General features: G+C 32.4%; 4 protein-coding genes across 4 annotated transcripts; all 4 read left to right on the top strand.

The window, feature by feature from the left end:
* Positions 1-5414: 5414 nt before the first annotated feature.
* LOC123309076 lies at positions 5415-9115 on the top strand. The gene is made up of 3 exons (XM_044891988.1): positions 5415-5835; positions 6982-8066; positions 8726-9115. Exons 1-3 carry the CDS (start codon positions 5493-5495, stop codon positions 9113-9115), a joined length of 1818 nt encoding a protein of 605 aa, XP_044747923.1. The 5' UTR covers positions 5415-5492.
* LOC123309137 lies at positions 9116-9886 on the top strand. The gene has a single exon (XM_044892115.1). The coding sequence runs from the start codon at positions 9116-9118 to the stop codon at positions 9884-9886; it is 771 nt and encodes a 256-aa protein (XP_044748050.1).
* A 5388-nt stretch (positions 9887-15274) lies between these two features.
* Positions 15275-19018, top strand: LOC123309207. The gene is made up of 3 exons (XM_044892229.1): positions 15275-15695; positions 16885-17969; positions 18629-19018. The coding sequence occupies exons 1-3, from the start codon at positions 15353-15355 to the stop codon at positions 19016-19018; spliced, it is 1818 nt and encodes a 605-aa protein (XP_044748164.1). The 5' UTR covers positions 15275-15352.
* On the top strand, positions 19019-19789 carry LOC123309281. The gene has a single exon (XM_044892356.1). The coding sequence runs from the start codon at positions 19019-19021 to the stop codon at positions 19787-19789; it is 771 nt and encodes a 256-aa protein (XP_044748291.1).
* The last annotated feature ends 7867 nt before the right edge of the window (positions 19790-27656 follow it).

Genomic DNA, 27656 nt, shown 5'->3' on the forward strand with positions numbered 1-27656 from the left:
AAGAGGAAGAAGAAGAAGAAGGCTCTCTAACCATCATAATTTTTCTGCAACCTCCACAATTAATCTCTTCTCAATTCACCCGCTAGGTACTACGAAAATCAATGCGATATACAAATAGAATAATTTCCTGTAGCAGCCTGTATATCGTCGGTGACTATGTTTGTAAACACAGGGCCGCCGTCAGGACCGGGCACTCTGCCGGGGCGGCACATCAGAAAATCATGAAAAATTTTAATGTGTTTAAAAATTTTTAGCCTTGAAAAAGAAACAAGTCGTTTCGAAACGTCGGCATTGTATTGAAGAACAATAAAGAAAATTAGTCCAAGAATCCCAATATTCTTTCATTTCATTATTTAAGGATGTTCGCTAATGAGAACCAAATCGTTAAAAATTATTGCTTCGCTGTTGTAAAATCAAAATTAATTAATAGAGCTCGTGCTGAAGTATTAACTTCCGATATTCCTGAAAATTGGGAACTTCTCAAACAATTTCTCTATACTAAATTTGGAGATCTTATCAACCTAGACGTATTAATCCATCAGTTACAATTTTTAAATAAAAAGCCTCATGAAGATTCATTGAATTTTATAGACCGCATAATTGCCTTAAAAATACGAATTAATTATCGAATAGATGCAGATCCAATAACTGATCCAGAAAAATTACTTTATAAATCAAATATTCTAAAAATTTGCAAAACAGTGTTTATTTCAAATTCACCCTCCGAATTGAGAACGCATTTAATTATGAATAACGACTATAGCTTTGATGATACTGTGAATGCTGTAAAAGATTATATTTCTAACTTAGAACAATACGAATTATTTGATAGAAGCAGACGAAATAAGCCTCAACAGATTCATAAGAATAACTTTTCTAATAGTTTCAACCAAAATAATCGAAAAATGAATTTTACACATTTTAATCGCCCAGCAAATAATTACAATCGTCCAGCAAATAATTTCAATCACTTCAATCAAAATAATCAAAGAAATATACAATTTCCTTCGCAACCGATACATTTAAACCAACGTCCAGTGAAATATAATCATCCGACTAATCAGCAAGTATTTGGAAATCGATATAATAAAAATGATAATCAAAATGTTTTCAAACCAAATCCTAATTATCGAAATAATAATCCGCCAGAACGGCGTGATTAAATCGCTCTAATCAATTACCGTATATTGAATTCACAAATCCAAAGTGTAAATTATTAATTGATATTCAGTTTGTTTATTAGATCCAAAATTTGCGTACAATCATTTTCCTAAAAACATTTTCAAAAAATCAACTACATTAACTGCTTGTTTAATCAACTACATTAACTGCTTGTTTAAGAAAGCAAACTTCTGATGAAAAAGTTTTATTACCATTATTTTCAGAATTCAGAACAAATGATTTTTATTTTTTATTTTGTATAAATTTCATAAAAATTATGATGGTTTAATTGGTGCAGATTTCCTGAATAAATACGGACTTAACTTAGATTTCAAAAATCAAATTATTTGTAATGATAATTGTTAAATACCTTTTTACTACCAACAAGTTTGTCAGAATCAAACAGAGATTTCAATTGATCTGTGTCATTTAGAACCGAAATTAAATAGACAACCCATTGTAAGATTTATAGATATCCTGAAATTCATCGCGAAGAAGTAAAAAGTAAAATTAAAGACATATTAGATAAAAAGATTGTACGAACTAGCATTTCCCCATGGTCTTTTCCAGTTGTTATTGTTCCAAAGAAACAAGATTTATCAGGTAAAACAAAATGGCGTATGGCAATTGATTACAGAAAATCAAACGATAAAACAATTGATGACAAATATCCTCTACCTCAAATTGAAAGTATATTGGACAAATTAGGAAATAAAAAACATTTTACCGTGCTTCATTTAGCGTCCGGATTTCATCAAATAGAAGTTGATGAAGATTCAATTGAAAAAACAGCTTTCACTGTTGAAGATGGTCATTATGAATTTCTAAGAATGTCTTTCGGCTTAAAAAATGCCCCAGCATCTTTTCAAAGATTAATGAATGACGTTTTAAAAAAATATATTGAAAAAATTCGCTATCTTTACATGGATGTTGTTATTATATTTTCTGATACACCCGCACAACACTTAGCTGATATTCATACTATTCTTGATTTTGCTTTGAAGAAAGATAATTTGAAAATACAATTAGACAAATGCCACTTTTTCAAAAATGAAATTGAATTTTTAGGACATATTATTACCCCTGAAAAAATTAAACCCAATCCAAATAAATTAAAAGCGGTTATGCATTTCCCTATTCCTAGAACACAAAAAGAAATTAAGTCATTTCTTGGCTTAGTTGGTTATTATAGAAAATTCATTCCTAATTTCTCGAAAATTACAAAACCATTAACGGAATGTTTGAAGAAAGACGCAAAAATTAATATTATAGTTCCGAAATATATTGAAGCCTTTGAAGTATGTAAAAGAAATTTATTGAATCACCCTATATTGCGATATCCGAATTTCAATGAGCCCTTTGTGCTTAGTACCGACGCATCAGGTTTTGCAATTGGAATTATTTTATCTCAAGGTAATCATCCGAATGACCTACCAATAGCTTATGCAATTAGAACATTGAACCCAGCAGAAACGAGATATAGTACAATCGAAAAAGAACTCCACGCAATAGTTTGGTCATGTAAGCATTTTAGACCCTATCTATACGGAAGAAAATTTACGATATACACGGATCATAAAACTTTGACATGGCCATTTTCTTCAAAGGAACCAAATTCACGCTTAATGAGATGGCGTATTAAATTGGAAGAATATGATTATGAAATTAAATATAAAAAAGGTTCAAATAATAATGCCGATGCCCTTAGTAGAATTGTTTTAAACTCAACCGATCATTTGAATTACGAAGAATTTTTGAAACTTTACGATAAAAAAGAAATTAAAGAAAATTTTAATGTTCAAGAACAAGAAGGTAATTTATTTAAAGCCCCTAAAAAATATGCGTTAGCCCATTGTGTATCAAAAGATTTTCATATGAATAAAGGTTTTGCTTTAACGTTTAAACAAAAATATGAAGGAATCAATGAATTAAATCGCAAAAAAAGTCAACAGGAGAAGTTGCTTTTATTTATTATTTATTTATTAACCGAGATAATAGAAATATTAACTATTCAATTACAAAATAATTTTATTATGAAAAAGTTTTTAAAGCGTTAATAGATTTACGTAAATTATGTGAAAATAATAATGAGAAATATTTAGAGTTACCACGAATTGCGTGTGGTTTAGACCAATTGGAATGGTCTATAATGTTCAAGATGATACAGTTCATTTTTATGCATTCAAATATAAATATAATGATATATATTATTCGAAGTAAAAAGAAGAAGGAAGTAAATAATAAAAATATTGATTTTAATGGAATTGATTATGAAGAATTCATGAAATTGATTAAAGAAGCTACTTATGAAGAAGTAGATGAAGACGAATTACCGTCAATGATTAATCAAGTTACTGAAGAAGAATCAGATGAATGTTGAGAGCTCTTGAATGCTCATGATAATAATACTAATAATCCGAATCAGAATATTAATAATGATAATAATGAAAATTATGATAATGAAGGAACTCACTTAAATGAAAATGATAATAATGAAGATAATATTGAAAATGATTTGAATAAAGATAAAAATGATGATTTTACTGTCCATAGTAAGGTAGAAAAACCAATTTTAGAGTTACCATAAAACCCTTTCCACATGTTTATTGTGATACCATAAGATTTGGTCAAACCTATTGTTTAAGCATAGTAGATTCATTTTCAAGATTAGGACAATGTTATGTTAGCAAATACTCAGTTTTATTACCTACCTTCTGTCTGTATCATTTCTTACAAAGGAATAAACTGGTATCTGTAGAACATAACTATTAATGCTACAAGAAAGCCAAGTTTCAGTTGAATTTAGAACATCAAAATCATAAGTCAAAAGATAAGCCGATAGGTCACTTAAATTTGGTATAAAAAATCTGCTATTCAAATGCAAGCAACACAACACAAATACCAATACTACATGCTGCGAGAAAATAAAAAGAGTATCATCAACTATATACGAGTGCTCAAGGTTCTCAAACAAAAAACAAATAAAGGAAAATTATAACTCATAAGCAGAAAAAAAATTACAATAACAATGAGATAGCGGGGCTCAAAAGGCAGGTAAAGAATACAAGAAAAAAGCCAATACTGATAAATTAACAAATAGTAGATATCGATTGAAATTTATTCTGGGAGGATTCTGCATTTCTTGAAATTTTTACGGTTTTAACTCCCCATTTCTGGAACGAAATCAACTAAAAAAAAATTGAAATAAACGATTTGCTACTGCGTGATTGATTTTGTTCCAGAGATTGGGAGTGAAAACCCTCAAAAGTTTCAGCAAATAGTAGATATTTGTAGAATTAACGGTTTCCATGCCTAGGTACGAAATTTTTTTTATAGCGTACTTGGAATGGCCGTGAAAACTAATATTATATTATACGCACATCATAAGACAAGTGGATTCGAAATAATAATTGAAAAATAAAATTGCAGAAAGACCACAAACAAGCGTGAACAAAGTTTTTGAGGTGGTTTTTGGGTGGCAGAGATCAACTTTCGACACGCATATCTCCCAGAAAAATCATCGTACATCTGAATGTGATACATATTCTAAAAGGGAAAGTAATCTTGTAATAAATCTCGAAATTTCATCGAGCTCCGTGCAACCGTATGGTTTTGACGAGTTTTTAAGTTTTTAACTGGTTTTGGGAATTTTTCGAAGGTCAACTTTCAACCATCGTATCTCCCAGAAAAATTATCATTAGATCCTAATGCAATACCCGGAGCAATCGTCTAGTAATAAATATCGACATTTCATCGACTTCGCTGTAACCGTTCGGTTTTGACGAATTTTTAACTCACTCCATCTTATTCGAAAATCAACGATGATTCCGAACAATTCAATTTCAAAATGGAAAGGTCGAAATCTGAAAATAAGAATTAGGAGAGCGCATCTGAGATAATATCGTTTGCTAAGGACACAAAGGGGTGATTTCATGCCGACATGAAATGTTTAAGAAAGAAAACTACCTGGCAATAATTTCTACAAAGGTAGGATGTTATCAACAATACCCAATTTCCTGGAATTTCATTACAGTTTGATAATTTGAAATGAATCATATCTTTTACTCTCTCATAAAATTTCAAAGAGGGTAATCCTAGCTTAAGGAGGCTATTCAAACTAAATTTGTTTAATGAGTAGGTAATCGGAATGTTCCGAGAAATTTTGATGACAAGTGAAATGACTATAAGAAGTACTTCTTGGCTCTTCCTTCAGTTCAAGAACGACAGAGCACAGAGAGGGTTTGCAGAGTTTTCGTGAAAAAAATAACAAGACGAAGATAGTGTAGTGTAGTGAACTTATACGTGAAACAGTAAAATATTTTTGTGTACATATGAGAACGACAGATAATTCAAAAATGCCTCTGTACGACAAGGAAGCTGATCCACTTCATGAAGCATGTATTAATGGCACGCTTGAATCAGTTAAGAAAATGGTGGGTTCAAAAAAATTTCCTGTTGACTGTGAGGCAAATTGCTACCCGTACATTACTCCTTTGGGTTTAGTCACGTCGAAATTATATTCTTTTGAGATTAATTACCACCAGGAGTCCGTACTTGTATCTGATTATGAAGAAAAAATCAAATTTCTATTGAAAAAAGGTGCAAATTACGAGGAGTGGATAAAAGCGTACGGATTCATAACTAACGTGGCTGAAGTGATACTGAGAGAAGGAAGTGAGTAATTGCATTTAAATTATTATTTCGATATAGGTTATAATATATCTTATATATCCCATAAAATACCAAAGAATTCGTTTAATTTATTATTCATATTTACAAAATATAAGGAGTTATAAAAAAAACGTCTTATATAAAAGTTAAAGGACTATTAAAAACTTACGTATCCCTGGTAAATTGGTTGCTCACTAAGTTGTAGAGAATGATGGTTATATTTTTTTTTTTAGGAAAACTATGTTTATATGTATCGATATGTATATTGATCGTTTTCATTGTTGACTCAAATTTTATTTGTTTTTATTCATCTTAAGAAGGAAAATGGTTGCAAATATGCAAAGACATTTCTACGATAAATTGTAATTTAGTGTTACCTTGTTTCTAGCAATTTATTTTGTGTTTGTGGTAACTGAACGAAGTGTAATGATATTTAGGGAACCAATGAATTTCCATTGAAAAAACATAAATCTCCACAACTTTGTGAGCGAGCCTGTACATATCGATTTATCACAGATATCAAAATACTATGTAATATCAAATCTACATACTTGTAGATTTGTAACAGACCTAAAATTTTTATGAGGGACATGTTTTGATCCCATATATTTTGAAATAATTGACTGTTCTTTGGGAATTCATTGTAACCCTGTATATAATGCATGGTCTTGCAACAAGCGTGGGTTGGCCCATATCTCCATTCAGGAGAATGATAAGAATTTAATGTTTTATTCTTTGCCATCTAGTCGTACGATCTGTACAAAGTTACATACGCTTACATAGAGTGTCCAGTTTTGCCTGGGCGGACCTCAACTGTTTTTTCTTTTATAATGTTCTACATTTGTAATTAATTAGTTCGTTTCTACATCGAAAGAATATTTTAAATTTTGATTTTATGCGAAATCATTGATTGTTCTCGATATTTTCTGCATATAAAACATCGACATGAAATATACAGGGTGGAAAATCCATCTATCGAAACATTGCGAAAAAAAAATTGACAAACCTTCCTTATAACAAAGGTACCTTTTATACCCTATATGTATATTATGGATTCATTATAGAAGCTTCTTCGGAAGATCTACATAATTGATTTAGCGTTGCAAATTTTTTACAAAAACGGTTTCAATATTCTTCTTCATTTTTCAGATAAAAATATGTTCAATTTGATGGTGAATTACCTTAGAGACATCAACATGCAACACGGAATCTCGACAGATACAGCACTTCATATTGCTATCGAAAGAGGATTTTACAAGACAACGAGAAAAATATTGTCAGTGAATAAGGCCGATGTCAATACACGCAACAACGAATACAAAGAAACCCCACTTCATCGTGCTGTATATTGGCACAGGTTAAAATTCATAAATTTACTTATCGAGCATGGGGGAAACATGAAAATTACAGATGCGCAGGGGAGAACTCCTCTACATTGTGCTTGTCACTGTGTTCATAATAAAGACTCTAAAAAGATCATTGAGAAATGTATGGAATATAACTCTTTATATTCTAGAACCACCCATATGGGTTATACTCCTATGCACACATTAATCTCTCGGTCGAAAGAAACAACAGAGGAGGCTGCAGAAGTGGTGGAGCTTTTCCTAGAAAGAGGATTTGATTTGGAGACCAAGGATTTCCGCGGATGCACACCACTGTATCTAAGCTTGAAAAGAGACGTTGAGCCAATGGCCTTATTACTTCTAAGACACGGTGCTCATCTTGATATAACTGCAGACTATGCTATTCATTTTCTCTTACCTCATATTGTAAGCACGGAAGAATTGAACGAAATGAGCAGGACTATCCTAAAATTTATTGCCTTGGAAGTTTCAAAGGGGGCTGCAATGCACGAAAGTCTAGGGGAGATCTTGAGAGAACGAAAGGACGCAAGCACTTACTTGAAAATGTGTTATCAAGAAATTGAGATCCTCAAATCTATCAAAATTGAGAATACATTCATCACTTATTGGAAACTTCTGACTAGAAGTATAAAACAAGTAGGAATGTACGCCGATAACTATTATATCGCTGAAGCAATGAGGACATTCGAAATAAGCTCATATCCAATTTATGGCCCAGACATTCATTACAAGTATGCGAAAGGACAAAGGAGGTTGGAATTGATGAATGCATGTGCAGACAGTTTGAACAGAATGTGGGAATGGAAATTACCATCAGTTTTCGTGAATATGGTAATTGATCGTCTCACAATTCCTGATATGGAGAATGTAAAAAATGCAAGGCGTTATATTTAAATATAAAATTAAACATTGAAAATTTGTAAATAATGTGTAGATTTCTGATAATACATTTCTTCGACGTTCCTGTAACTGGGTGACGGTATTGTGACTTGTGGGAACCAACCCAACTAGTTCTTATATGCACCTATTATATGATAAAAATTAAATAAAGGTTGAAATTTTACAAGGTGTTTTTTTCAAGATAATTCTTAGCAGTTTTCGAAAATCTCAATTTTCTTAGAGAATTTCGAGAACATCACGATAATCTTTTCATGCTATGATATTATAATCGGGTATTGTGTTGAAATAGTTATTCAATCAAACTAAATTAATGAAAGCGATTAATGATTGAGATTAATGTTCGAGATCATTAATCGCTCAATTAATAAAGGAGTTATTACAAGATTTTTCCGACGATCACATTTTGAATTGAATGTGAATTACGATTGCAAAAATTTTCTATCGATTCATATCGGAATGTTAATATGTATGCGGCCGATCGAACAATTCGAGAAGTCCATAGAGGGCATATTCGAGTTGTGATATTTTGAGTAAATCACATTGATATCGTTCCCTATAATATCTGTTAAAGAATGTGTGGAGCTGTAGTTGTAGTAGGTACATAGATATATGGATTACTCTCTAAGATACCAATATCCGAAGAACAACAAGAATTCAGGCCTAATAGATCAACTGTGGACGCAATATTCATAGTTCGTCAGTTAGTGCAAAAGTCGATAGAGTTCAATAAACCCATGTCTGTCTGTTTTGTGGACTTCACCAAAGCATTTGATAGGATACGCCTAAGCGACGTAATAAGGAGTCTTGAGAAAAACAACATAGACTATAAGTACCAAAGAATCATTAAAGAACTTTATAGAGGAACCAGAACAAGAATTAAAACTAAGGAAGGACTCTCTGAAGTACTTCAAATCAATGCTGGTATTCGACAGGGAGACAGTCTCAGCCCAACTCTATTCAACATCATAATAGACCAAATTGTAGAGGATGTCAACAGAGTCAATGCAGGATACTGAATGGGTGACCGATCCCTAAAGGTGTTGTTTTACGCAGACGATGGTGTTGTCGTAGCAGGAAATGAAGATGCCGTGCAATGTCTATTATATAAGATGAAAATATCCGCTGAAAAATTTAATATGAGCATTTCCATCAACAAGACACAATCAATGGTCATCTCTAAAAATCCTATTAGATGCAAATTGGCAGTCGATAGTGGAATAATACAGCAGGTATCAAGATTCAATTACCTGGAAACAAATATATCGTGTGAAAGAAACCTATTAGAAGAGGCACGAACACAATCGATAAAGGCATCGAGAGTCAGCGGCTATCTGAGAGATATAGTGTGGAGGAACAAAGCGATGAGTTCACAGAGCAAGACCAGAATCTACAAAACGTGTGTAAGACCTATTCTCACGTATGCCTCAGAAACTAGAGCCGAAACATCGAAAACAAAAAGCATAATGAGAACCACAGAGATGAAAATATTGCGAACCATCAAGGGAGTCACTCTAAGGGACCGAATAAGAAGTGACATAAGAGCAGAATTGGGCGTACAGGATGTGGTGAGATGGGTCAGGACACGAAAACGGTTCTCGAGGGATCTCGTAGAAAGAATGCCAGAAGACAGATGGGCAAAGTGGGCTAAAAATCAGAAACCGAACAAACGCAGACCTGTAGGAAAACCACCAAAAAGGTGGTACGTACGAGAGCTGGAGTTCAGTATCGGAGGAAGATCCCAGAAGAGGGCCAAATGTACAGGATTGAACAGGACTTGGTCCTATTGAAAGAGGAAGAAGAAGAAGAAGGCTCTCTAACCATCATAATTTTTCTGCAACCTCCACAATTAATCTCTTCTCAATTCACCCGCTAGGTACTATGAAAATCAATACGATATACAAATAGAATAATTTCCTGTAGCAGCCTGTATATCGTCGGTGACTATGTTTGTAAACACAGGGCCGCCGTCAGGACCGGGCACTCTGCCGGGGCGGCACATCAGAAAATCATGAAAAATTTTAATGTGTTTAAAAATTTTTAGCCTTGAAAAAGAAACAAGTCGTTTCGTTACGTCGGCATTGTATTGAAGAACAATAAAGAAAATTAGTCCAAGAATCCCAATATTCTTTCATTTCATTATTTAAGGATGTTCGCTAATGAGAACCAAATCGTTAAAAATTATTGCTTGGCTGTTGTAAAATCAAAATTAATTAATAGAGCTCGTGCTGAAGTATTAACTTCCGATATTCCTAATAATTGGGAACTTCTCAAACAATTTCTCTATACTAAATTTGGAGATCTTATCAACCTAGACGTATTAATCCATCAGTTACAATTTTTAAATAAAAAGCCTCATGAAGATTCATTGAATTTTATAGACCGCATAATTGCCTTAAAAATACGAATTAATTATCGAATAGATGCAGATCCAATAACTGATCCAGAAAAATTACTTTATAAATCAAATATTCTAAAAATTTGCAAAACAGTGTTTATTTCAAATTCACCCTCCGAATGGAGAACGCATTTAATTATGAATAACGACTATAGCTTTGATGATACTGTGAATGCTGTAAAAGATTATATTTCTAACTTAGAAAAATACGAATTATTTGATAGAAGCAGACGAAATAAGCCTCAACAGATTCATAAGAATAACTTTTCTAATAGTTTCAACCAAAATAATCGAAAAATGAATTTTACACATTTTAATCGCCCAGCAAATAATTACAATCGTCCAGCAAATAATTTCAATCACTTCAATCAAAATAATCAAAGAAATATACAATTTCCTTCGCAACCGATACATTTAAACCAACGTCCAGTGAAATATAATCATCCGACTAATCAGCAAGTATTTGGAAATCGATATAATAAAAATGATAATCAAAATGTTTTCAAACCAAATCCTAATTATCGAAATAATAATCCGCCAGAACGGCGTGATTAAATCGCTCTAATCAATTACCGTATATTGAATTCACAAATCCAAAGTGTAAATTATTAATTGATATTCAGTTTGTTTATTAGATCCAAAATTTGCGTACAATCATTTTCCTAAAAATATTTTCAAAAAATCAACTACATTAACTGCTTGTTTAAGAAAGCAAACTTCTGATGAAAAAGTTTTATTACCATTATTTTTAGAATTCAGAACAAATGATTTTTATTTTTTATTTTGTATAAATTTCATAAAAATTATGATGGTTTAATTGGTGCAGATTTCCTGAATAAATACGGACTTAACTTAGATTTCAAAAATCAAATTATTTGTAATGATAATTGTTAAATACCTTTTTACTACCAACAAGTTTGTCAGAATCAAACAGAGATTTCAATTGATCTGTGTCATTTAGAACCGAAATTAAATAGACAATCCATTGTAAGATTTATAGATATCCTGAAATTCATCGCGAAGAAGTAAAAAGTAAAATTAAAGACATATTAGATAAAAAGATTGTTCGAACTAGCATTTCCCCATGGTCTTTTCCAGTTGTTATTGTTCCAAAGAAACAAGATTTATCAGGTAAAACAAAATGGCGTATGGCAATTGATTACAGAAAATCAAACGATAAAACAATTGATGACAAATATCCTCTACCTCAAATTGAAAGTATATTGGACAAATTAGGAAATAAAAAACATTTTACCGTGCTTCATTTAGCGTCCGGATTTCATCAAATAGAAGTTGATGAAGATTCAATTGAAAAAACAGCTTTCACTGTTGAAGATGGTCATTATGAATTTCTAAGAATGTCTTTCGGCTTAAAAAATGCCCCAGCATCTTTTCAAAGATTAATGAATGACGTTTTAAAAAAATATATTGAAAAAATTCGCTATCTTTACATGGATGTTGTTATTATATTTTCTGATACACCCGCACAACACTTAGCTGATATTCATACTATTCTTGATTTTGCTTTGAAGAAAGATAATTTGAAAATACAATTAGACAAATGCCACTTTTTCAAAAATGAAATTGAATTTTTAGGACATATTATTACCCCTGAAAAAATTAAACCCAATCCAAATAAATTAAAAGCGGTTATGCATTTCCCTATTCCTAGAACACAAAAAGAAATTAAGTCATTTCTTGGCTTAGTTGGTTATTATAGAAAATTCATTCCTAATTTCTCGAAAATTACAAAACCATTAACGGAATGTTTGAAGAAAGACGCAAAAATTAATATTATAGTTCCGAAATATATTGAAGCCTTTGAAGTATGTAAAAGAAATTTATTGAATCACCCTATATTGCGATATCCGAATTTCAATGAGCCCTTTGTGCTTAGTACCGACGCATCAGGTTTTGCAATTGGAATTATTTTATCTCAAGGTAATCATCCGAATGACCTACCAATAGCTTATGCAATTAGAACATTGAACCCAGCAGAAACGAGATATAGTACAATCGAAAAAGAACTCCACGCAATAGTTTGGTCATGTAAGCATTTTAGACCCTATCTATACGGAAGAAAATTTACGATATACACGGATCATAAAACTTTGACATGGCCATTTTCTTCAAAGGAACCAAATTCACGCTTAATGAGATGGCGTATTAAATTGGAAGAATATGATTATGAAATTAAATATAAAAAAGGTTCAAATAATAATGCCGATGCCCTTAGTAGAATTGTTTTAAACTCAACCGATCATTTGAATTACGAAGAATTTTTGAAACTTTACGATAAAAAAGAAATTAAAGAAAATTTTAATGTTCAAGAACAAGAAGGTAATTTATTTAAAGCCCCTAAAAAATATGCGTTAGCCCATTGTGTATCAAAAGATTTTCATATGAATAAAGGTTTTGCTTTAACGTTTAAACAAAAATATGAAGGAATCAATGAATTAAATCGCAAAAAAAGTCAACAGGAGAAGTTGCTTTTATTTATTATTTATTTATTAACCGAGATAATAGAAATATTAACTATTCAATTACAAAATAATTTTATTATGAAAAAGTTTTTAAAGCGTTAATAGATTTACGTAAATTATGTGAAAATAATAATGAGAAATATTTAGAGTTACCACGAATTGCGTGTGGTTTAGACCAATTGGAATGGTCTATAATGTTCAAGATGATACAGTTCATTTTTATGCATTCAAATATAAATATAATGATATATATTATTCGAAGTAAAAAGAAGAAGGAAGTAAATAATAAAAATATTGATTTTAATGGAATTGATTATGAAGAATTCATGAAATTGATTAAAGAAGCTACTTATGAAGAAGTAGATGAAGACGAATTACCGTCAATGATTAATCAAGTTACTGAAGAAGAATCAGATGAATGTTGAGAGCTCTTGAATGCTCATGATAATAATACTAATAATCCGAATCAGAATATTAATAATGATAATAATGAAAATTATGATAATGAAGGAACTCACTTAAATGAAAATGATAATAATGAAGATAATATTGAAAATGATTTGAATAAAGATAAAAATGATGATTTTACTGTCCATAGTAAGGTAGAAAAACCAATTTTAGAGTTACCATAAAACCCTTTCCACATGTTTATTGTGATACCATAAGATTTGGTCAAACCTATTGTTTAAGCATAGTAGATTCATTTTCAAGATTAGGACAATGTTATGTTAGCAAATACTCAGTTTTATTACCTACCTTCTGTCTGTATCATTTCTTACAAAGGAATAAACTGGTATCTGTAGAACATAACTATTAATGCTACAAGAAAGCCAAGTTTCAGTTGAATTTAGAACATCAAAATCATAAGTCAAAAGATAAGCCGATAGGTCACTTAAATTTGGTATAAAAAATCTGCTATTCAAATGCAAGCAACACAACACAAATACCAATACTACATGCTGCGAGAAAATAAAAAGAGTATCATCAACTATATACGAGTGCTCAAGGTTCTCAAACAAAAAACAAATAAAGGAAAATTATAACTCATAAGCAGAAAAAAAATTACAATAACAATGAGATAGCGGGGCTCAAAAGGCAGGTAAAGAATACAAGAAAAAAGCCAATACTGATAAATTAACAAATAGTAGATATCGATTGAAATTTATTCTGGGAGGATTCTGCATTTCTTGAAATTTTTACGGTTTTAACTCCCCATTTCTGGAACGAAATCAACTAAAAAAAAATTGAAATAAACGATTTGCTACTGCGTGATTGATTTCGTTCCAGAAATGGGAGTGAAAACCCTCAAAAGTTTCAGCAAATAGTAGATATTTGTAGAATTAACGGTTTCCATGCCTAGGTACGAAATTTTTTTTATAGCGTACTTGGAATGGCCGTGAAAACTAATATTATATTATACGCACATCATAAGACAAGTGGATTCGAAATAATAATTGAAAAATAAAATTGCAGAAAGACCACAAACAAGCGTGAACAAAGTTTTTGAGGTGGTTTTTGGGTGGCAGAGATCAACTTTCGACACGCATATCTCCCAGAAAAATCATCGTACATCTGAATGTGATACATATTCTAAAAGGGAAAGTAATCTTGTAATAAATCTCGAAATTTCATCGAGCTCCGTGCAACCGTATGGTTTTGACGAGTTTTTAAGTTTTTAACTGGTTTTGGGAATTTTTCGAAGGTCAACTTTCAACCATCGTATCTCCCAGAAAAATTATCATTAGATCCTAATGCAATACCCGGAGCAATCGTCTAGTAATAAATATCGACATTTCATCGACTTCGCTGTAACCGTTCGGTTTTGACGAATTTTTAACTCACTCCATCTTATTCGAAAATCAACGATGATTCCGAACAATTCAATTTCAAAATGGAAAGGTCGAAATCTGAAAATAAGAATTAGGAGAGCGCATCTGAGATAATATCGTTTGCTAAGGACACAAAGGGGTGATTTCATGCCGACATGAAATGTTTAAGAAAGAAAACTACCTGGCAATAATTTCTACAAAGGTAGGATGTTATCAACAATACCCAATTTCCTGGAATTTCATTACAGTTTGATAATTTGAAATGAATCATATCTTTTACTCTCTCATAAAATTTCAAAGAGGGTAATCCTAGCTTAAGGAGGCTATTCAAACTAAATTTGTTTAATGAGTAGGTAATCGGAATGTTCCGAGAAATTTTGATGACAAGTGAAATGACTATAAGAAGTACTTCTTGGCTCTTCCTTCAGTTCAAGAACGACAGAGCACAGAGAGGGTTTGCAGAGTTTTCGTGAAAAAAATAACAAGACGAAGATAGTGTAGTGTAGTGAACTTATACGTGAAACAGTAAAATATTTTTGTGTACATATGAGAACGACAGATAATTCAAAAATGCCTCTGTACGACAAGGAAGCTGATCCACTTCATGAAGCATGTATTAATGGCACGCTTGAATCAGTTAAGAAAATGGTGGGTTCAAAAAAATTTCCTGTTGACTGTGAGGCAAATTGCTACCCGTACATTACTCCTTTGGGTTTAGTCACGTCGAAATTATATTCTTTTGAGATTAATTACCACCAGGAGTCCGTACTTGTATCTGATTATGAAGAAAAAATCAAATTTCTATTGAAAAAAGGTGCAAATTACGAGGAGTGGATAAAAGCGTACGGATTCATAACTAACGTGGCTGAAGTGATACTGAGAGAAGGAAGTGAGTAATTGCATTTAAATTATTATTTCGATATAGGTTATAATATATCTTATATATCCCATAAAATACCAAAGAATTCGTTTAATTTATTATTCATATTTACAAAATATAAGGAGTTATAAAAAAAACGTCTTATATAAAAGTTAAAGGACTATTAAAAACTTACGTATCCCTGGTAAATTGGTTGCTCACTAAGTTGTAGAGAATGATGGTTATATTTTTTTTTTTAGGAAAACTATGTTTATATGTATCGATATGTATATTGATCGTTTTCATTGTTGACTCAAATTTTATTTGTTTTTATTCATCTTAAGAAGGAAAATGGTTGCAAATATGCAAAGACATTTCTACGATAAATTGTAATTTAGTGTTACCTTGTTTCTAGCAATTTATTTTGTGTTTGTGGTAACTGAACGAAGTGTAATGATATTTAGGGAACCAATGAATTTCCATTGAAAAAACATAAATCTCCACAACTTTGTGAGCGAGCCTGTACATATCGATTTATCACAGATATCAAAATACTATGTAATATCAAATCTACATACTTGTAGATTTGTAACAGACCTAAAATTTTTATGAGGGACATGTTTTGATCCCATATATTTTGAAATAATTGACTGTTCTTTGGGAATTCATTGTAACCCTGTATATAATGCATGGTCTTGCAACAAGCGTGGGTTGGCCCATATCTCCATTCAGGAGAATGATAAGAATTTAATGTTTTATTCTTTGCCATCTAGTCGTACGATCTGTACAAAGTTACATACGCTTACATAGAGTGTCCAGTTTTGCCTGGGCGGACCTCAACTGTTTTTTCTTTTATAATGTTCTACATTTGTAATTAATTAGTTCGTTTCTACATCGAAAGAATATTTTAAATTTTGATTTTATGCGAAATCATTGATTGTTCTCGATATTTTCTGCATAATGGACGATTATCGGTCAAATATTGCGGCTTTCACAAGTGACATATAAAAAATCGACATGAAATATACAGGGTGGAAAATCCATCTAGCGAAACATTGCGAAAATAATTGACAAACCTTCCTTATAACAAAGGTACCTTTTATACCCTATATGTATATTATGGATTCATTATAGAAGCTTCTTCGGAAGGTCTACATAATTGATTTAGCGTTGCAAATTTTTTACAAAAACGGTTTCAATATTCTTCTTCATTTTTCAGATAAAAATATGTTCAATTTGATGGTGAATTACCTTAGAGACATCAACATGCAACACGGAATCTCGACAGATACAGCACTTCATATTGCTATCGAAAGAGGATTTTACAAGACAACGAGAAAAATATTGTCAGTGAATAAGGCCGATGTCAATAGACGCAACAACGAATACAAAGAAACCCCACTTCATCGTGCTGTATATTGGCACAGGTTAAAATTCATAAATTTACTTATCGAGCATGGGGGAAACATGAAAATTACAGATGCGCAGGGGAGAACTCCTCTACATTGTGCTTGTCACTGTGTTCATAATAAAGACTCTAAAAAGATCATTGAGAAATGTATGGAATATAACTCTTTATATTCTAGAACCACCCATATGGGTTATACTCCTATGCACACATTAATCTCTCGGTCGAAAGAAACAACAGAGGAGGCTGCAGAAGTGGTGGAGCTTTTCCTAGAAAGAGGATTTGATTTGGAGACCAAGGATTTCCGCGGATGCACACCACTGTATCTAAGCTTGAAAAGAGACGTTGAGCCAATGGCTTTATTACTTCTAAGACACGGTGCTCATCTTGATATAACTGCAGACTATGCTATTCATTTTCTCTTACCTCATATTGTAAGCACGGAAGAATTGAACGAAATGAGCAGGACTATCCTAAAATTTATTGCCTTGGAAGTTTCAAAGGGGGCTGCAATGCACGAAAGTCTAGGGGAGATCTTGAGAGAACGAAAGGACGCAAGCACTTACTTGAAAATGTGTTATCAAGAAATTGAGATCCTCAAATCTATCAAAATTGAGAATACATTCATCACTTATTGGAAACTTCTGACTAGAAGTATAAAACAAGTAGGAATGTACGCCGATAACTATTATATCGCTGAAGCAATGAGGACATTCGAAATAAGCTCATATCCAATTTATGGCCCAGACATTCATTACAAGTATGCGAAAGGACAAAGGAGGTTGGAATTGATGAATGCATGTGCAGACAGTTTGAACAGAATGTGGGAATGGAAATTACCATCAGTTTTCGTGAATATGGTAATTGATCGTCTCACAATTCCTGATATGGAGAATGTAAAAAATGCAAGGCGTTATATTTAAATATAAAATTAAACATTGAAAATTTGTAAATAATGTGTAGATTTCTGATAATACATTTCTTCGACGTTCCTGTAACTGGGTGACGGTATTGTGACTTGTGGGAACCAACCCAACTAGTTCTTATATGCACCTATTATATGATAAAAATTAAATAAAGGTTGAAATTTTACAAGGTGTTTTTTTCAAGATAATTCTTAGCAGTTTTCGAAAATTTCAATTTTCTTAGAGAATTTCGAGAACATCACGATAATCTTTTCATGCTATGATATTATAATCGGGTATTGTGTTGAAATAGTTATTCAATCAAACTAAATTAATGAAAGCGATTAATGATTGAGATTAATGTTCGAGATCATTAATCGCTCAATTAATAAAGGAGTTATTACAAGATTTTTCCGACGATCACATTTTGAATTGAATGTGAATTACGATTGCAAAAATTTTCTATCGATTCATATCGGAATGTTAATATGTATGCGGCCGATCGAACAATTCGAGAAGTCCATAGAGGGCATATTCGAGTTGTGATATTTTGAGTAAATCACATTGATATCGTTCCCTATAATATCTGTTAAAGAATGTGTGGAGCTGTAGTTGTAGTAGGTACATAGATATATGGATTACTCTCTAAGATACCAATATCCGAAGAACAACTAGAATTCAGGCCTAATAGATCAACTGTGGACGCAATATTCATAGTTCGTCAGTTAGTGCAAAAGTCGATAGAGTTCAATAAACCCATGTCTGTCTGTTTTGTGGACTTCACCAAAGCATTTGATAGGATACGCCTAAGCGACGTAATAAGGAGTCTTGAGAAAAACAACATAGACTATAAGTACCAAAGAATCATTAAAGAACTTTATAGAGGAACCAGAACAAGAATTAAAACTAAGGAAGGACTCTCTGAAGTACTTCAAATCAATGCTGGTATTCGACAGGGAGACAGTCTCAGCCCAACTCTATTCAACATCATAATAGACCAAATTGTAGAGGATGTCAACAGAGTCAATGCAGGATACTGAATGGGTGACCGATCCCTAAAGGTGTTGTTTTACGCAGACGATGGTGTTGTCGTAGCAGGAAATGAAGATGCCGTGCAATGTCTATTATATAAGATGAAAATATCCGCTGAAAAATTTAATATGAGCATTTCCATCAACAAGACACAATCAATGGTCATCTCTAAAAATCCTATTAGATGCAAATTGGCAGTCGATAGTGGAATAATACAGCAGGTATCAAGATTCAATTACCTGGAAACAAATATATCGTGTGAAAGAAACCTATTAGAAGAGGCACGAACACAATCGATAAAGGCATCGAGAGTCAGCGGCTATCTGAGAGATATAGTGTGGAGGAACAAAGCGATGAGTTCACAGAGCAAGACCAGAATCTACAAAACGTGTGTAAGACCTATTCTCACGTATGCCTCAGAAACTAGAGCCGAAACATCGAAAACAAAAAGCATAATGAGAACCACAGAGATGAAAATATTGCGAACCATCAAGGGAGTCACTCTAAGGGACCGAATAAGAAGTGACATAAGAGCAGAATTGGGCGTACAGGATGTGGTGAGATGGGTCAGGACACGAAAACGGTTCTCGAGGGATCTCGTAGAAAGAATGCCAGAAGACAGATGGGCAAAGTGGGCTAAAAATCAGAAACCGAACAAACGCAGACCTGTAGGAAAACCACCAAAAAGGTGGTACGTACGAGAGCTGGAGTTCAGTATCGGAGGAAGATCCCAGAAGAGGGCCAAATGTACAGGATTGAACAGGACTTGGTCCTATTGAAAGAGGAAGAAGAAGAAGAAGGCTCTCTAACCATCATAATTTTTCTGCAACCTCCACAATTAATCTCTTCTCAATTCACCCGCTAGGTACTACGAAAATCAATGCGATATACAAATAGAATAATTTCCTGTAGCAGCCTGTATATCGTCGGTGACTATGTTTGTAAACACAGGGCCGCCGTCAGGACCGGGCACTCTGCCGGGGCGGCACATCAGAAAATCATGAAAAATTTTAATGTGTTTAAAAATTTTTAGCCTTGAAAAAAAAACAAGTCGTTTCGAAACGTCGGCATTGTATTGAAGAACAATAAAGAAAATTAGTCCAAGAATCCCAATATTCTTTCATTTCATTATTTAAGGATGTTCGCTAATTAGAACCAAATCGTTAAAAATTATTGCTTTACTGTTGTAAAATCAAAATTAATTAATAGAGCTCGTGCTGAAGTATTAACTTCCGATATTCCTAATAATTGGGAACTTCTCAAACAATTTCTCTATACTAAATTTGGAGATCTTATCAACCTAGACGTATTAATCCATCAGTTACAATTTTTAAATAAAAAGCCTCATGAAGATTCATTGAATTTTATAGACCGCATAATTGCCTTAAAAATACGAATTAATTATCGAATAGATGCAGATCCAATAACTGATCCAGAAAAATTACTTTATAAATCAAATATTCTAAAAATTTGCAAAACAGTGTTTCTTTCAAATTCACCCTCCGAATTGAGAACGCATTTAATTATGAATAACGACTATAGCTTTGATGATACTGTGAATGCTGTAAAAGATTATATTTCTAACTTAGAACAATACGAATTATTTGATAGAAGCAGACGAAATAAGCCTCAACAGATTCATAAGAATAACTTTTCTAATAGTTTCAACCAAAATAATCGAAAAATGAATTTTACACATTTTAATCGCCCAGCAAATAATTACAATCGTCCAGCAAATAATTTCAATCACTTCAATCAAAATAATCAAAGAAATATACAATTTCCTTCGCAACCGATACATTTAAACCAACGTCCAGTGAAATATAATCATCCGACTAATTAGCAAGTATTTGGAAATCGATATAATAAAAATGATAATCAAAATGTTTTCAAACCAAATCCTAATTATCGAAATAATAATCCGCCAGAACGGCGTGATTAAATCGCTCTAATCAATTACCGTATATTGAATTCACAAATCCAAAGTGTAAATTATTAATTGATATTCAGTTTGTTTATTAGATCCAAAATTTGCGTACAATCATTTTCCTAAAAATATTTTCAAAAAATCAACTACATTAACTGCTTGTTTAAGAAAGCAAACTTCTGATGAAAAAGTTTTATTACCATTATTTTCAGAATTCAGAACAAATGATTTTTATTTTTTATTTTGTATAAATTTCATAAAAATTATGATGGTTTAATTGGTGCAGATTTCCTGAATAAATACGGACTTAACTTAGATTTCAAAAATCAAATTATTTGTAATGATAATTGTTAAATACCTTTTTACTACCAACAAGTTTGTCAGAATCAAACAGAGATTTCAATTGATCTGTGTCATTTAGAACCGAAATTAAATAGACAATCCATTGTAAGATTTATAGATATCCTGAAATTCATCGCGAAGAAGTAAAAAGTAAAATTAAAGACATATTAGATAAAAAGATTGTTCGAACTAGCATTTCCCCATGGTCTTTTCCAGTTGTTATTGTTCCAAAGAAACAAGATTTATCAGGTAAAACAAAATGGCGTATGGCAATTGATTACAGAAAATCAAACGATAAAACAATTGATGACAAATATCCTCTACCTCAAATTGAAAGTATATTGGACAAATTAGGAAATAAAAAACATTTTACCGTGCTTCATTTAGCGTCCGGATTTCATCAAATAGAAGTTGATGAAGATTCAATTGAAAAAACAGCTTTCACTGTTGAAGATGGTCATTATGAATTTCTAAGAATGTCTTTCGGCTTAAAAAATGCCCCAGCATCTTTTCAAAGATTAATGAATGACGTTTTAAATAAATATATTGAAAAAATTTGCTATCTTTACATGGATGTTGTTATTATATTTTCTGATACACCCGCACAACACTTAGCTGATATTCATACTATTCTTGATTCTGCTTTGAAGAAAGATAATTTGAAAATACAATTAGACAAATGCCACTTTTTCAAAATTGAAATTGAATTTTTAGGACATATTATTACCCCTGAAGGAATTAAACCCAATCCAAATAAATTAAAAGCGGTTATGCATTTCCCTATTCCTAGAACACAAAAAGAAATTAAGTCATTTCTTGGCTTAGTTGGTTATTATAGAAAATTCATTCCTAATTTCTCGAAAATTACAAAACCATTAACGGAATGTTTGAAGAAAGACGCAAAAATTAATATTATAGTTCCGAAATATATTGAAGCCTTTGAAGTATGTAAAAGAAATTTATTGAATCACCCTATATTGCGATATCCGAATTTCAATGAGCCCTTTGTGCTTAGTACCGACGCATCAGGTTTTGCAATTGGAATTATTTTATCTCAAGGTAATCATCCGAATGACCTACCAATAGCTTATGCAATTAGAACATTGAACCCTGCAGAAACGAGATATAGTACAATCGAAAAAGAACTCCACGCAATAGTTTGGTCATGTAAGCATTTTAGACCCTATCTATACGGAAGAAAATTTACGATATACACGGATCATAAAACTTTGACATGGCCATTTTCTTCAAAGGAACCAAATTCACGCTTAATGAGATGGCGTATTAAATTGGAAGAATATGATTATGAAATTAAATATAAAAAAGGTTCAAATAATAATGCCGATGCCCTTAGTAGAATTGTTTTAAACTCAACCGATCATTTGAATTACGAAGAATTTTTGAAACTTTACGATAAAAAAGAAATTAAAGAAAATTTTAATGTTCAAGAACAAGAAGGTAATTTATTTAAAGCCCCTAAAAAATATGCGTTAGCCCATTGTGTATCAAAAGATTTTCCATATGAATAAAGGTTTTGCTTTAACGTTTAAACAAAAATATGAAGGAATCAATGAATTAAATCGCAAAAAAAGTCAACAGGAGAAGTTGCTTTTATTTATTATTTATTTATTAACCGAGATAATAGAAATATTAACTATTCAATTACAAAATAATTTTATTATGAAAAAGTTTTTAAAGCGTTAATAGATTTACGTAAATTATGTGAAAATAATAATGAGAAATATTTAGAGTTACCACGAATTGCGTGTGGTTTAGACCAATTGGAATGGTCTATAATGTTCAAGATGATACAGTTCATTTTTATGCATTCAAATATAAATATAATGATATATATTATTCGAAGTAAAAAGAAGAAGGAAGTAAATAATAAAAATATTGATTTTAATGGAATTGATTATGAAGAATTCATGAAATTGATTAAAGAAGCTACTTATGAAGAAGTAGATGAAGACGAATTACCGTCAATGATTAATCAAGTTACTGAAGAAGAATCAGATGAATGTTGAGAGCTCTTGAATGCTCATGATAATAATACTAATAATCCGAATCAGAATATTAATAATGATAATAATGAAAATTATGATAATGAAGGAACTCACTTAAATGAAAATGATAATAATGAAGATAATATTGAAAATGATTTGAATAAAGATAAAAATGATGAAAATGATGATTTTACTGTCCATAGTAAGGTAGAAAAACCAATTTTAGAGTTACCATAAAACCCTTTCCACATGTTTATTGTGATACCATAAGATTTGGTCAAACCTATTGTTTAAGCATAGTAGATTCATTTTCAAGATTAGGACAATGTTATGTTAGCAAATACTCAGTTTTATTACTTACCTTCTGTCTGTATCATTTCTTACAAAGGAATAAACTGGTATCTGTAGAACATCACTATTAATGCTACAAGAAAGCCAAGTTTCAGTTGAATTTAGAACATCAAAATCATAAGTCAAAAGATAAGCCGATAGGTCACTTAAATTTGGTATAAAAAATCTGCTATTCAAATGCAAGCAACACAACACAAATACCAATACTACATGCTGCGAGAAAATAAAAAGAGTATCATCAACTATATACGAGTGCTCAAGGTTCTCAAACAAAAAACAAATAAAGGAAAATTATAACTCATAAGCAGAAAAAAAATTACAATAACAATGAGATAGCGGGGCTCAAAAGGCAGGTAAAGAATACAAGAAAAAAGCCAATACTGATAAATTAACAAATAGTAGATATCGATTGAAATTTATTCTGGGAGGATTCTGCATTTCTTGAAATTTTTACGGTTTTAACTCCCCATTTCTGGAACGAAATCAACTAAAAAAAAATTGAAATAAACGATTTGCTACTGCGTGATTGATTTTGTTCCAGAGATTGGGAGTGAAAACCCTCAAAAGTTTCAGCAAATAGTAGATATTTGTAGAATTAACGGTTTCCATGCCTAGGTACGAAATTTTTTTTATAGCGTACTTGGAATGGCCGTGAAAATTAATATTATATTATACGCACATCATAAGACAAGTGGATTCGAAATAATAATTGAAAAATAAAATTGCAGAAAGACCACAAACAAGCGTGAACAAAGTTTTTGAGGTGGTTTTTGGGTGGCAGAGATCAACTTTCGACACGCATATCTCCCAGAAAAATCATCGTACATCTGAATGTGATACATATTCTGAAAGGGAAAGTAATCTTGTAATAAATCTCGAAATTTCATCGAGCTCCGTGCAACCGTATGGTTTTGACGAGTTTTTAAGTTTTTAACTGGTTTTGGGAATTTTTCGAAGGTCAACTTTCAACCCTCGTATCTCCCAGAAAAATTATCATTAGATCCTAATGCAATACCCGGAGCAATCGTCTAGTAATAAATATCGACATTTCATCGACTTCGCTGTAACCGTTCGGTTTTGACGAATTTTTAACTCACTCCATCTTATTCGAAAATCAACGATGATTCCGAACAATTCAATTTCAAAATGGAAAGGTCGAAATCTGAAAATAAGAATTAGGAGAGCGCATCTGAGATAATATAATAATAATAATAATAATAATAATAATAAAGGTCTTTTATTGAACAAAATAAGTTTCAACATCTATTCCAACATTTATAGAGGGCGAGGTTCAGTTCGTTCCGAGTATTACATACCCAGAACGTCTGTTCAACTAACCCTACATGAACTCAATAATTTAATCACAATTATGCCAACATATTACTACAAAAATAAAGAAAAAGGAATTATTTTGAACTACTTGTAAAAAGAAACAAAAAACAAAACTTAAAACAAAACTTTTCGTGCGGAGTTATACCCATATACTATAATTATGAATGAGTATCCCGAATTCAGTCCCATTATCAACCTACGTATCCACTCAGAATTTCCAGCACCATCTCTCTGAATCTCCTCTTAGAACAAGATGAATCAATGCTCGTGTAATCTAGGGGGAAGCCGTTCAAACATTTTGCAACGTTATAAGAGAATGAGCGTTAAATAGCTCTTTTGGGTGAGATGGTATTGTGAGCCTTCCCCTGAAACGGACATTGACATTGTGCACGTCAGATCGGAACCTTATTTTGTGATACAGATATGGTGGTGACTTGTGGGCCACCACTGAGAAGAATTGACAAGCAGAATGAAGCCGACGTCTCTGCGCCATGTTTAGCCAAGATATCTCCTTCAACTTATGACTTATTCTATCGAATTTCCTGATGCCATATATTAATCTTAAACAAGAATTCTGCAATTTTTGAATTCTATTAGCATCGGCAGTTGTGATGCAAGGTCGATAGACTGCGTCACAATAGTTGGGATGTGAAAGGACCAAACTATCGCAGAGCAGTGCCCTCGTTTTAACATCAAGAAAATGTCTACTGTGAAAAATAAATTTCAGACTGGTGTACGATCTTCTCAAAATCTGACTGACGTGATGTGAAAATCGCAAATCGCTATCAAAAAAGAGGCCAAGGTTTTTAACGACACTCTGAAAATTTATACTACAGTTGTCCATCATCAGCAGTTGACTATAGTTCTGCATAAAAATGTCCCTATCCTTCTGCCTTCTAAAGAGAATGGCATTAGTTTTCTGAGGGTTCAGTTTAAGTGAGTGATCGATAGAGAACTGTGTCAGATTGCCCAAATCATAATTCAAAGCAGACACAGCCTGTGGACTTTCTTCCAAGAAAAACGATAGATAGAGCTGAGTATCGTCGGCGTAGTAGTGCTGGGTACAAGATTGAAAGGCCGCTGGAAACCGCGATATATAGATGGCAAAAAGAAGAGGAGAGAGAACCGATCCTTGTGGAACACCAGTGAGCACACTCAAGAACGACGACTGATTTCCGTCAAATACAACGGTTTGAGACCTACCCGTTAAAAAGGCTGATATCATATTTAGTGCCGACTGTGATAAACCTATATAGTGTAACACAGCCTTTAAAACATCGTGACTCAACGTGTCAAATGCTCTAGAGTAGTCAAGTAGCATTAATATTGTCAGCTTTCCCTTATCAGTCGCCGTCAAAATATCATCAGTTATCGAAAGAAGGGCTGAACCACATCCATAACCTCGTCTGAAGCCTGACTGGCAATTCGGTAAAATTTTATTATTTTCTACATAAACACGAAGTTGGCTCTCAAGAACTTTCTCTAGTACCTTTGAGAGGGTTGGAAGGATGCTTATCGGTCTTAAATCATTAAGACTTGAAGGATTCGACTTTTTAGGAAGCGGGATGACACGGGCTCTCTTCCACTGCGCCGGAAATACGGAGTTCAAGATGGAATAATTAATTTTATGAGTTATGTAAGGCAGCAAGTATGGCAAGCAAAGGTTCAAAGTCATCATATTTATACCATCTAGACCTGTTGCGTTACTTTTGATGTCGGTCATGATCTTCAAAATTTCTATTTCTGAAACGGTATGAAAATTGAATTCTGCTTCTCCACGTCGATTGTTCTCATAAAAAGATATTTGATCTTTATTCGTATCCAATTTTGGAATTGAATCAACAAAGTGAGAATTAATCAAATTAACATCCGACAAGTGGTCTGGTAAATTACCTGCAGATATTTTACCCGTTTTAATATCCAAAGATTTCAGATTCCTCCACAACTCCTTCCCTTTTTTGTCCTTCAGTTTGTTTTCATAAAATGCTTTCTTTTCCTTTCTCACAGTGACAGTGAAAAGATTGCGGAGCATTTTATAGTGATTCCAGTCAAATTCAGTTCTGTGCTTTTTATATTTAGACAGAGCTTTATCTCTATCCTTCTTCAAAGCTCGAAGGGTTTCCGTGAACCAAGGAGCGTATGGTTTGGTTGTGCGATAGGTTTTATATGGCGCATGTATATCCAAAAGAGTAGTGATGTTGCTACAGAAGAAATCAAGTTTATCATCTATATCACTAATGTCATAGATATTGCGCCATGGAATAGATCGCAAGTCACAGTCAAACTGAGAGAAATTCAGATTTTTGAAATCCCGTGATGTAACCAACTTTGGGTTTGGTTTGCTCACATTCACCTTAACACTACAAGAAGTAATTCTGTGATCTACGAAATCAACAGGCTCTACCTTTATAGACGATATTATGTCAACAGGATCCACAACTATATAGTCTAATAAAGTGGCAGACGTTTCTGTCATTCTAGTCGGCTCATCAACCAACTGTTTTAGACCAAGACCCTCAAACAAATTGAAAACAAAAACTGAATCAGCTTTGGTGATATCTAGCAAATTAACATTGAAATCTCCTAAACAAATAACATTATCCACCATTGGTATAATCTGCGATAACTCAGTTTCGAATGCATCAAAAAAAATTTTGTAGTTGAAGTCAGGTGGTTTATAAGTTGAAC

This window comes from Coccinella septempunctata, chromosome 1 (assembly GCF_907165205.1).
Source record: "Coccinella septempunctata chromosome 1, icCocSept1.1, whole genome shotgun sequence".
NCBI classification, from domain to species: Eukaryota; Metazoa; Arthropoda; class Insecta; order Coleoptera; family Coccinellidae; genus Coccinella; species Coccinella septempunctata.

Bases quoted from the DNA above. Each gene is read 5' to 3' on its own strand.
- LOC123309076 (XM_044891988.1), top strand. From the start codon at position 5,493: ATGAGAACGACAGATAATTCAAAAATGCCTCTGTACGACAAGGAAGCT. The intron at 5,836-6,981 runs GTGAGTAATTGC...TTCATTTTTCAG, and splicing joins AGTGATACTGAGAGAAGGAA to ATAAAAATATGTTCAATTTG. The intron at 8,067-8,725 runs GTAAAAAATGCA...TTACTCTCTAAG, and splicing joins CAATTCCTGATATGGAGAAT to ATACCAATATCCGAAGAACA.
- LOC123309137 (XM_044892115.1), top strand. From the start codon at position 9,116: ATGGGTGACCGATCCCTAAAGGTGTTGTTTTACGCAGACGATGGTGTT.
- LOC123309207 (XM_044892229.1), top strand. From the start codon at position 15,353: ATGAGAACGACAGATAATTCAAAAATGCCTCTGTACGACAAGGAAGCT. The intron at 15,696-16,884 runs GTGAGTAATTGC...TTCATTTTTCAG, and splicing joins AGTGATACTGAGAGAAGGAA to ATAAAAATATGTTCAATTTG. The intron at 17,970-18,628 runs GTAAAAAATGCA...TTACTCTCTAAG, and splicing joins CAATTCCTGATATGGAGAAT to ATACCAATATCCGAAGAACA.
- LOC123309281 (XM_044892356.1), top strand. From the start codon at position 19,019: ATGGGTGACCGATCCCTAAAGGTGTTGTTTTACGCAGACGATGGTGTT.